Below are 12,406 nucleotides of genomic sequence, written 5' to 3' on the forward strand. Positions count from 1 at the left end.
TCATATGTACATGTATATCTTAATCTCGTTTTCATCATCTTTTTTATCACAAAGAACTTCTCAAATATTTTCATTCCTAATCTTTTTTTTTTTCTAATATACTCACACGTTATGTTAAAAGTTTTGTTTCTGTTATTTTCATTTTCTAGATATGTGAGCTCTTGACTAGCCAATTCTTTATCCAATACAACATGGTGGTCTAACATCCATTTTATAAAATCTACCTTTAAATTTTGACAACACATTTTTATCACGTAGAATATCGGACATGAGCCTTCATTTCATCCCTCTAGCCCTAATACGATGCTTTAATACTCTTTTCAATAATCAAAATGGTAAATAGAAAAATCAAATTGTACCCGGTCTAATGAGATGTACAACAATATATTTAGTATAGTTATATATAGTAGAATCTAAATCTAATTAAGTTTAATTTTACTATAATATTTTAAGAAATCCAAAACCCAAAAATAATTTGAACCAGTAGACCCCATCGATATGAATTGGCCACAAAACTAATCTTTCATTCTTAATTGTTGCCGGTCAATTTTAAAACAAAATCTATCGTACTTAATACTAATATTCAAATAAGAGGTACATATTTTTTATGCCAAATTTGTGATTAAGTAAAATATCAGGTGGAATCATCAATTTTTGAGTCTACTATGAATTTTATTAAGTCAATGCTTGAAAAAATAATAGGAAAATAGCCTTACTTTAAATAAGAAATAAAATTAGGACAAAAATTTTCATACACAAGAAGTTGTATATGTTTAAACCCCCCTAAATCGCGCTTCTATTTGAAATTCTAGCAAGTTTTTGAACCCTATAATCATTTTTGAATTTTGAATTAAATGTTATGGGTATCTTTAATTAATGTTTTTTCACATTGAAAAGAAAAATTATTTCCAATTTTTAAGTGAGTAGTGTGATATGAATGAAAGGGAGTGTAGTTGACAAACAAAAGTTCTGACTTCTAAGTGATGGAGACATAGCAATAAGTTATGACAAGTGTTTCAATATTTTAAGAACCGTTTGATCATAAATTATTCACTTTATTTTTAATGATCAAACATCGACTAAAATTATTCACTTTTTTGGTAAAATAATTTGTTACTTTGTATGAAAATTAATGTTTGAACATGAAAAATTCAAATCCAACTTGAACTTGTATGCTAAAATATCTTATACTAACATATTTTCGTTTCATTTTTCACTTTTTGAAATTGTATTTAAAACAGGAATGTTTACTTCAGTACAACCATAGATTACTCTCATGAATACAATATTTATTCACATTTACACACATTAAATGAGTTACAATAGGTGAGTGAGATTACCTCCTTGAAGTTTAACTCCAAATTTCACCTACTTGGTAGACTTTAAGATTCTATGGAAATACCCTAATTTCTCAAAGCCAAGCTCAAACACAAATATATATGGACCGGACTCCTCGTGATCGGGTGATCATGAGGTTCTGGTCAACTTAGGTGAGTTCTCCTCACAATTAGTTGTACATTAGACTCTCTTTTATTTCTCATGCCTTGAACCTCTCATATGGGGTCGCGACTCTAAGGGCTTTATCCCAAGCTCAAATGAGCTTCTCGCGATTAGCCCCACGGTTCATTCAACCTCATTGTCCCCTCCGGAAGGTGATGCTTCCCAATCTCAAACACCCTCGCGATTGACTCGCATAGCAAGATGCCCTTGAAAAGCTTGGGGTTCAATTTCCAACTTTTGTTTTGATATTTTGGCATCAACCCTTCCTCCAACTTATCCCAAGCATCCCACTTACTTCAAGTGGCCTTGGTAATGTATTTAGCACACTTTAAACACTTCAACAAGCTCAAAGTTAACCACACTCGAGGCTTCAAGTTTATGTGACTTTGCAAATAAGACGTAAGCCATGAGCATTAACACATGGACTCTGCGGAGGGTAGAGCCTTGGTAATGTATTTAGTACAACACTTTAAACACTTCAACAAGCTCAAAGTTATACACACTCGAGGCTTCAAGTTTATGTGGCTTTACAATAAGATGTAAGCCATGAGCATTAACACATGGACTCTGCGGAGGGTAGAGCCTTGGTAATGTATTTAGTACAACACTTCAACAAGCTCAAAGTTATACACACTCGAGGCTTCAAGTTTATGTGGCTTTACAATAAGATGTAAGCCATGAGCATTAACACATGGACTCTGCGGAGGGTAGAGCCTTGGTAATGTATTTAGTACAACACTTCAACAAGCTCAAAGTTATACACACTCGAGGCTTCAAGTTTATGTGGCTTTACAATAAGATGTAAGCCATGAGCATTAACACATGGACTCTGCGGAGGGTAGAGCCTTGGTAATGTATTTAGTACAACACTTCAACAAGCTCAAAGTTATACACACTCGAGGCTTCAAGTTTATGTGGCTTTACAATAAGATGTAAGCCATGAGCATTAACACATGGACTCTGCGGAGGGTAGAGTGCATAGAATAGAGAGTACATACAAACCTCACGGATAGATAGACCTCGCCTCAAGAAAAAGCATATAAAACGAAATCAAACAAGAAACTAACAGAAGTTTAAAAAGATCATGACATATAGATATATATATATAAGTAGTCACATTTAGTTCAAAGAAACATTTCACGATAACAAAATGCACGCATAAATAATCTACGATAATAGTTAGTAATATCAACATTCACAATCACGAAATGCACGCATTAATAATCTACGATGATATCAACATTATATACTATAATTAATACCAAGAACTTAAGATCCTCCCAACTTCAAAAGAAAGATAAGCATCAAGGCAAGCATAACATACTTGATTGACGCTAAGCCAACGATCATCCCAATCGCTCATCGTCACACTCTTCGGCTTGTAAATATCAATTCCAACAATTTCCTTCACTAAACCCGTAAGCCCATAACTCCGAAGATTCTCATTCTCAAGCTCCTCCATAGCCCACTGCCTCAAATCAACAGTATTCGACACTCCAATTCCCCAATCATTCAACAATTTCCTCACATCATTCTCAACCCCAACTCCAACAAATCTGTAATCGTCGTTATTCAGGAAGTTACGGAGTTTCCAGGGGATGTTTGGGGCGTGAATGATTTGGTAAATCAAACAGGATTTTCCGACGCAGAGTTGGAGTGTTGCGACCGGGTTTTGACCTGCACCAGGGTTGAAGTTAGGGCGCCATTCAACGTCGATTCCGACGATTAAGCGGTGGAGACGGGATTGGTTAGAGGATTCGGTTCTGTCGATCCATGAACAGACCATGGCCGGATCACGAGTAACTAGGGTTTCGATTTCGGTTTCGTTCAAAAATACATCATAGAGTTTGTGACTGTTGTAAGGTAACTGGTAATCTTTGATCCTTACACTCATGGCGTTCAGAAGAAGAAACAATGGTGAATTTTGAAATTTGGGACTGAGAAACGAAATTAGGGTTTTAAGTCGTAACGCACGGGTCGGATTAAAAGCCCATTAATGTGAAGTTAGTATGGATAGTCCGTTTTCACTAGGAATTCTAACTCCGGAATAAGTGTTACTCTAGCAAAAATCGTGATTTACTCAAATCGAGATTTTTTGAACCATAAAAAAAGATTATATATAAGAATAACTAATCGCTACTATTACTGATTAGAGATTTTTTAAATAAAAGTACATGTATTTGAAAGTTTATGATCTTAATTTTTTTTTAAAAAAAGGATATGGAGATATGTAATTTATCATTGCATTATTTTAGGAATTTAGGATATGAATGATGATTTACTCATTTTATAAGTTTTACGTAAAATTTGAATTTCTATAACTTATAGAGTTTTTATGTTTACGAGAAGAAAAATATAGTTTAAATATATTTAAACAAATTTCAACTTTATATTAATGATTTTGTATGGTAATATCATATGGGTATATCTAAAGAATAAATGTGACATGTTTCTTCATGTTTTCTTAGGGTGTTGGTAATGGCTCACGTGATTTATTGTGTGTGAGAATAGTGACATGGCATGAGGTGTATATATTTGTATATTCATGTATATTGCATAGATATATAAAGGAATATACACGAATATACATAGATATACAAAGTGATAGGAAAAATAGATACAAAATATATTCATGCACACTTAAATGTGCACACTTGTGGATGTTCAACTTTGAATTCCCTCTAGTTCCACAAATAAAATCTAAAAAAATAGAAAGTATATATTTTTTTTCATCTTTATTTTTTTATTATATTATTTTTGATATTTATCATTGAATAATTTATCATGTTATATCTTTTTATATTTGCTATTACATACTATTCATTTTTTAATATTTAGATAACTTATATTTAATAAGAGTGATTTGGTAAAATAACCTCCTATACTTGTTGTTTCTTAATCTCCGTATCAAATCAAAATACTGAATAACTATTATTACACAAATAAAATAGATTTTATTCGTACTTTTACAAAATAAAAAGACTATTAAACCAAATATAACTAACATATCTAAATTCTCTTTTCAATTTTGAGTCTTGAGCTCTAATGTTTTTTATTTTTTTCTAAAAAGTAAAAATCCACTTTAACAAATATCTCTACAAAACAATCTGCTTAAGTAAGAAAGCAAATAAACAACTTGAAGATAGTTAACAATTTGGATTAAAAATATTTTTTAAAAAAGTTGACAACTTGCAATACAAAATTAAGCAACTTGAATTAACACACTTGCTAACCAACAAAATAACAAATATATTTATTTAAATGAATATGCCAAACTTTGAGCAACCCTATTAGGAAAAAGACAAAAATATTTGGTATAAAATAACCTAACTTTGAATTAAAATAATCTATGGAAGTACATCAAGCTATTTCAAATGTGCAACATATGAAATCATTATCTTCTCAAATAATAATATATTTTATATAAATAAAACCCCACTTTTAACTTCAAGTTGTGGTATGATAAAAAGTGAAAAAAGATATATTTTTTGTTATCTTTATTTATTAAAGAGGTATTAGACTATAGCATATGGAAGCTCCACAAGGAAGTATCAACAAAATCTAGTATACTATGTTTATTCAATTTTCAATTGGAAAAAATATAATATAGTATTTACTTTGTGTTGGTGTTCAATAATTATTAGAAAATATAGATTTTTCTCACCATGAATCAATAAAAAAACTATCATATAAAATATAATTTTCTTTCTCATTCCCAATAGTGTGAAGGTTTCTAGTTTTTTTTTGTGTGTGTAAAATAATTACTATTTTTAAAAAATATTTACAAAAATAATTACTAAATAATTTTTATTTGATAAAATAGTAAGATAATATTACTGTATTATTCTTTGACTTTATTAAATTTATCGTTATTTACTATTGACTTGCACCCTCTTTAAAAACAATAAATAGTAAAGGTATTATTACTGTATTATCATTTGACTTTATTAAATTTCATGTTTTGAAAAATGTGTTAGATGATAAATTTTATGACTATAAACTCATTAATAATTTTATATAATTATGAATTCAGACATATAATCTATCACAATTCTAATCAATTTTTACTCATAAATTTACATTTTACATTAAACATACTAAATTAATTCAGATAAATCTAGTGCTTCAACACTCCATTCCCCGTTGGTTGTATGTATCATCATAATAATAGCTAATTTCACAATCAAATATAAAATATTTAATATATTTTTAATACATATACATAATTTTAAAGTAAAAGTTATAGAATTCGTGTGAATCCGTAACTTATAAACTGTCTCCATCTCTACATATTTAAGCAACAAGGAAGAGATATAATTGAGGTTAACATCACTATGTTGGGGGGAAAACATATGGTTTATTACTAATCAAAAATCAACTTGGTTAACTAAACCAAAAATTAGTGGGCATGCAGAATTTTTAATATATTATTGTAGTTGTGTGGTCCATTTTAATAATCTAAAGTCTCTCACACCACTAAATGCAAATACTTTAGAAAAAAATAAAATATCTAAGCATAATTTTAAGAATCTTCCATGATATTTAATTTATATATGTCTTAAATTTGCTTTCGTTAAATATAATAATACATCATATAATCATACAATGTTTTTGGCTATCTTTGCAAAATAAAAGACAACTTAAAGAATGGACCTTTACCCTTTTTTATTTATGTATAAATAAAGATAGATTAAAATATTTAAATTTGAACGATCATATTATAATCTATTTGACTATGATTTGAAAAAGTTTAAGGTAAAATTTATTCGTTGATTTAATATTAAATGAGTGGTTGTACAATGGTCACTCGAGAGACATGAACAATATCAATAATTTTATATTGATGATAATCATCGAATAAAAATACAACACAATAAAAAAGTTTATTCCGTCCCAGAAGATTTTCGAATAAAAATCAACGATCAGTCCACGACTACAATCTTAAAGGAGTTTTCTTCAATAAATATTAAAGAGGTAAATTTATCTTTTCTATATTATTCTTTGCTAGGTTTAGATAAGTAAGTATACAAAGAAAAAACCTATTTGATGATAAAAATATTCATTTTTCATATCCAAGATCCATATTTGTGTATAATACATTTTATATACTAAATACATTATATATAATATTTTCCTTTCAAATATAATATTATATACATTGAATTATATTGGTGTAATATTTTATATTATTTTATATTAAAATCCCCCCCCCTCCACCCCCCTAAAAAAAATAAAAGAAAAAGGCAAATGATAAAAAGAGGCAAAGTGAAAATTTCTAAGCTACCATAGAAAAAGTAAAGATGAGCTGTTAACAACTCAAAGCTACCAAATAGTACTCCCTAGTGTCCATTTTACCAAAAACTTTTTTTTTTCGATTCAAAATAAGTATCATTTTTTAAATTTATCATATAAATTAATATATAATTTTTTAAAATTATACTCTTCCTTAAAACACTTTAATTTTTTTAATACGAACAATGTTATAAATTACATATTATATTTATTTTATTAATACTTATTTTGAAACAAACAATGTTATAAATTACATATTATATCTATTTCATTAATACTTATTTTGAAACGAACCAAGTAAAAAAGTGACAATCTCTCCTCATGGGAACTGTAAATTGGGAAAATTGAGTAGTAATGGTGTCACTGTGTTATTGTATCCGTATCTAAAATCAGTCCAAAAAAGGGTCATTCCATCAACTTGCACAGTGAGAGACAAGCTGCTACTACTAATAACATTGGCATTTGTAATTTTGCATTTTGCATAAACACTCAAAGCTCTTCTCTTTTTTTCTCTCACTCTCATTGAGAAACCAAAAAAAAAAACAAAAAAAAAACACCCCATCAAGTAAGAAGTAAGGTAAGCCTCCCCAGAAAATATTTTTTCAAAGATTCAAGAAAAAAGATACAATTTTTATGTGTTTTTATTAATTTTTTTGTAACAATTTGTATGTGGGGTTTTTGTTTATGTAGTGTTGAAGGAGAATCTTGAGGGTTTTAGTTTTTGTTGTTAAGTTAAAAGAATTCAATTTCATGTCATTGTTGTGTTTTTTGAAAATTCTTTAAGGTGTTGATTCAATGGGGAATGTAGATTGTTGTGTTTGTTTTGTCTTGCCTTTTTTTTTTTGTTGTTGTTGTAATTGCATAGCTCCTCCTTTTCTGCATATTTATAGTTTTGGTTTGCTGGTTGTGTTTATGTTTCTTTTCTTTTTTGTTTTCGAAATGCTTTGTCATGCTTTCTTAGTATTTTGTGACAATTTTGTTATTTCTTATATCGATATGCTTTTACTTGAGCTGAGGTTGTATCGGAAATAATCTCTGGACCTCCTGAGGTAGGATAAGGTGTGTGTATACTCTAGCCTTCCGAGACCCCACTTGTGTGTTTACATTGGCTATGTTGTTGGTTTGCTATTTGATGGAGGATTTAATGGATGTTTCTCTTTTGCTCTATTTGACTCATGTTTTAGCTTTGAAAGAAAAAATAGGCTCATTGTTCGAGTTCTATATTATGAGAAAAAAGAAGAGTCTCAAATGTCACAAGCTATTATATGTGTTTCCAGCTATTGATTTTCTTGGCAAAACTTCAAATCCTAAAAGTAAAATTTTACACTTTTGTTTGGTTTTGGTCTTCTGAATAAAATTCTTGATTTTCTGTTCTCAAGGAATTTTTGATTGATGGAAGAAAATGTAATTTCTGATTTTCATGCTCTGTAAAACTTTTTGTAGAAACTAGGTAATAAGATGGTGGCAGAAACATGGGAGAAAGACCTGTTGTATTAGATTATGTTGTGAAGGTGTCAAAAAGAAAATCATAGGGTAACCTAGTAGTTAAGTTCATCATGTCGAGGCAAGCTCATCTTCCACCTCGTTGCCCATTTCAGAAGAAACCGTTAACTTGCCCGGTTCAAGACCCTTTTAGCCCACCATCACACCAACATAACTTGTTGCCTCCTCGACATCAAAAATCTATTTCCCAAAGCTCCATCTTAGAAGAGCAGCCTGCATGGCTTGATGAGCTGCTGAGTGATTCAGGCTCAAATTCTAGTGGCATAATGCATAGGAGATCAGCTAGTGATTCTTTGACAATTTTGGATGGTCTTGTTTCATTTGAAGGCTTTGATAAGTTTGATGAAACTGAATCCAATGCATCTTGTGAATCGGATAGTAGTTCAAAGAATAATTGTATCTATGGTCCTAATTCGCCTCGTGGAAAGAGCAATATAACCTTTGCAGAGAATGCTATAGTTTCAGCATTATCAGAATATGTGTCTCCAAACCCTTTACAATATTTAGATAGGTGCGTTTCTGTGTCTGGAGCTGCACAATCGGAGTTAGTGGGAAATGCTTCTGGTGCAGCTGATGATGTCAGTGCTGATGCAAAGCCAATGAAACGGTTAGATTCCAGACTCTTTATGTTTATTTCCAATATTGTTCATCATTAGTTGGCATTGTATTATCAACATTTGTTTTTCACTTGTTAATTGTGTCCATATTCCGTAGTAGAGCAACATCATTGCGAAAATGTTTCCTAAATATACAGGGGCATGCATCTTATCTCCCAAGATAACGGCTAATTATCTAGTCTATTCCTGTCGTATGGCGTCCGGATCTCTTGGTATTATCTTTTAATGCAAACTCTAGCTCGCTAATTGTATAGGTGAAAAAAACTTCCATTAGCATGAATTGGGAACTTATAAAGATATCATGTCAGTTTATAACAATATCATGTCAGTTTGGGAACTATTTTTGCTTATTGACTTAGCTCATATAAGGAGTAGTTTCTGATTTCTAGAGAAGACAATAACACACAGATTGTGTGTTAGTGATCTTCCCTTGTGTAATTTGCTCTACATGGTCATCTGACATTCTCCCGTAAAAGGACCTTTGACTTGTAATTATGCCCTTAAAGGGATAATCCGATCTATAAAATCAATATTTTATAGAGATTTCTTTTATTAAATGAAAAGGAAAATTCAGAAAACCCAAAAGATTTCTTTTATTAATATTGCTATTATTGATGTTTCAGATTCATTATAGAAGTAGGACAGTAGAATTCAGGGTATCTTTGTACATATGGTTTCAGTACCATCCGTGTACTGTTTTGTACATCATGAAGTGTTGATACAGCTACCAGTTTCAAAAAGATATTGCTCATGTAATAGAGAATGTTGCCTTCGAGTTTCATGAAAGTAGTAATAATATCTCAACTTGCAAATGTTAGCTTTGTGATCCAAGTGGTTCCTGGATGTTACTGTCTTATAAAAATGCGATGCCTTGTTGTTTCTTCTATATCCTAAGACAATTTTCACTTTGCTACTCAAATTGCTGAAATGGTTCTTATTCGTTTAGACGTGTGGCCTAGGAAGCTTCTAGCTATGACCTTTTAACAATCATCTAATAGTTAAATCTCTTGCATTACTGGAAATTGATGACCGTTTTAGGTTCTGAAAAGCACCGTTGCTCAGACTCATCAAAGATTTTCATGGGTGCGTGTAGGATACTCCAAAAGTATTGCATTTTTGGAGTGGCAACATTTTTGGAGAGTCCATGCACATATCTGAAAAGAAGGTTTGTCCTGGTGTTCAATTTTCAAGAACAGTCCTGACAAACTCTTCTCAGTGGAATGAAAATGCTGAAAAGTTTTGCATCAATGTCTCTCGCAGTTCCTTTTAGCGCATGACTGATATGTCTTCTTGTTAATTGGTTGATTAAGTTCGTGAATTACTTGCAAAATTTAACTTTTAGTAGTTATATCATCTATGCTACAAATAAAATACTAAACCCATTGAGAACTACCCTGTCATTCTTTAAGCCGAAATTGTCCGTTTTCCTAATTACTACTACTAAGGATAGAGTTAACAGTGCAATTTTCTGGGGTATGCCGGTATTTGTGAAAAGCAGCATCTTACGAAATTCATGACCAATTTTATCCCAACATACTGGTAGATAACAGATGAGTGCCCATTTCAAAAGATATGCAGATGATATCGCTACAACGTTATATTGTCTTTATTCTAGCGATTATTCCTATCATTTTTCTGTCAACCTTTACTTAGAAGTTGTCGCCACTATTTTTCTTTTGAAACTATTTCAAATTTTTATTTAAATATACTATAAACTCTTATACGAATGCATTGCAAACACGCTTGTCTCACATATCCTGAGGATTTATTTCATTCTGAGACGATTATTTTCTTGAGAAGAGTACAACACTTGACAACTATTTGGAATTTGTACAGGCATCCTGGACAGAGGTCGAGAGTTCGTAAACTCCAATATATAGCTGAACTAGAGAGAACTGTCAACACATATGAGGTACTTTGCTGCTATTACTGTTACATCAATGAGACTTTTAAAGAAGGTTTCATTTACTGAATAATTTATTGTGAATATACATGCTGAGCTTCCCATGTAACATCACATATTAAACATTAAAGAATTGCAGAGACAAAAATGAAGTTTCCATGGCTACATGTCAATTGTTGATTAATCACGTCGAGATTAACTTGAGGGAAAACCATATTAAGAATAAAATATTGTGCTGGTTCACAAGTTTGAGACTCTTAAACTCCTAATGTTAATGCCGTTGCTGTTAGCGAAGAATATACTGTTCAAAACACAAATTGGTGACCCAAACGCTATATCAAATAGTTTGAGACCGTTCAAATTGCTACAATCTTTGGTATCGCGAAAGCTATACAAAATACTTTCAAATGGACAGTTGTGCTTTTGCAAGCAACACTATATTTGGTGTTGCAGACAAAGGTTAATTTGGGTGCTTAACCTTGTTCGTTTTCAATACAGGCTATAGAGTCAGATTTAACTGCCAAAGTTGCTTCTCTGCTTCAGCAACGTGTTACTTTATTAATGGAGAATAGAGAGCTAAAGCAACAGATGCTCAGACTTCAGCAAGAAAAAGTCATTGTTGATGGTGAGTTGTATATCTTTAGCTCAATCAATCAATCAATCTATAATACTTTATATTATCTACTTATAACTATGGGAGTTAGTTACTCCACTTTGGATTTGTCTTGTCTTCTTTCCTATTTGCCTCAATTGTTCATGAGTTAGCAAACCATCAAAGGTTGTAAAACTCATACTTCTCTTTATCTGCTTACTCCGACATTGGATAGTGAAAAAATCATATCCAATACTATGAATGGAGAAAGTTGTAGCTGCCGAAAGTCTAATATTCCATTGCAATTCTGAGCTAGTTTCACTGTATTCATCTATCTTTATTTAGCTTCATATTTGGTTGATCTACCAGTGATACTCCTTACACTTGTCACTCGTGCGCTTAAAACTTTTCCTTGGTTGAGGGCTGGCACCAGACATCCTTGATGACATAGTTTAAACAGCGCGGTGAAGCAAAGAGATATTTTCATCATCTGATTCCTTGTCGTTCTGAAACTTGATGCAGCTCAATACAGGTCATTAAGGAAAGAATTGGAAAGACTGAAACGTTTAGCACATTCTCGCAATGGTGGTAAGCTGAGCACCAACTTCAGGCTGAGTTCTGCTGTTGAGATGACCGGTTCAGATGCAGCTTGGCAGATGCTGGACTTTGGAAAACTGGATCTCAACTAGAAGGAAGTCGATCTCGTTGGACACCTTTTCTTCATGATATATATCCTGCAGGAGCCCGCGTCAACCTTTTATCTAATAAAAGTATCTGCCTTCTGGAAGTTGGGGTTTGTTGCACGTATACGCTCTTGAATTACTACGATTATTCGAGCAGTAGAAACGTAGGTGAAACTCCTTCAGACTCGGCTTGTAAATCCTCTTTAGAATGTAGTTTGTTCCAAATGAGAACTTTTAGGATTAAGACATTAACTGCTTAAAAATTTGATAACTTGACGGTATTAACAAAAAGAGCAGTTCAGTGCACAGAGCATTC

The 12,406-nt window shown here is 31.6% G+C and overlaps 2 protein-coding genes across 3 annotated transcripts; one reads left to right on the plus strand and one right to left on the minus strand.

Annotated features, from left to right (window-relative positions):
* Positions 1-2,572: 2,572 nt before the first annotated feature.
* Positions 2,573-3,445, minus strand: LOC107003176 (Werner Syndrome-like exonuclease). Its single transcript, XM_015201453.2, has one exon. It carries the CDS (start codon positions 3,392-3,394, stop codon positions 2,756-2,758), a length of 639 nt encoding a protein of 212 aa, XP_015056939.1. The 5' UTR covers positions 3,395-3,445; the 3' UTR covers positions 2,573-2,755.
* Positions 3,446-7,118: 3,673 nt separating this feature from the next.
* Positions 7,119-12,396, plus strand: LOC107004823 (basic leucine zipper 19). Of its 2 annotated transcripts, XM_015203194.2 has the most exons (5): positions 7,119-7,369; positions 8,236-8,902; positions 10,749-10,824; positions 11,314-11,440; positions 11,930-12,396. In XM_015203194.2, the coding sequence occupies exons 2-5, from the start codon at positions 8,349-8,351 to the stop codon at positions 12,094-12,096; spliced, it is 924 nt and encodes a 307-aa protein (XP_015058680.1). In that variant the 5' UTR covers positions 7,119-7,369; positions 8,236-8,348; the 3' UTR covers positions 12,097-12,396. The 2 variants fall into 2 exon arrangements, with proteins under 2 accessions (XP_015058680.1, XP_015058681.1); XM_015203195.2 differs by lacking the exon at positions 7,119-7,369 and having other exon boundaries at positions 7,383-8,902.
* Positions 12,397-12,406: the final 10 nt, after the last annotated feature.

This window comes from Solanum pennellii, chromosome 11 (genome assembly GCF_001406875.1).
Source record: "Solanum pennellii chromosome 11, SPENNV200".
Lineage (NCBI taxonomy): Eukaryota > Viridiplantae > Streptophyta > Magnoliopsida > Solanales > Solanaceae > Solanum > Solanum pennellii.

Excerpts from the sequence above, each read along its gene's own strand:
- LOC107004823 (XM_015203194.2), top strand. The coding sequence starts at position 8,349 with ATGTCGAGGCAAGCTCATCTTCCACCTCGTTGCCCATTTCAGAAGAAA. Across the intron at positions 10,825-11,313 it reads GAACTGTCAACACATATGAG|GCTATAGAGTCAGATTTAAC; the intron begins GTACTTTGCTGC and ends TTTTCAATACAG. Across the intron at positions 11,441-11,929 it reads AGAAAAAGTCATTGTTGATG|CTCAATACAGGTCATTAAGG; the intron begins GTGAGTTGTATA and ends AACTTGATGCAG.
- LOC107003176 (XM_015201453.2), bottom strand. The coding sequence starts at position 3,394 with ATGAGTGTAAGGATCAAAGATTACCAGTTACCTTACAACAGTCACAAA.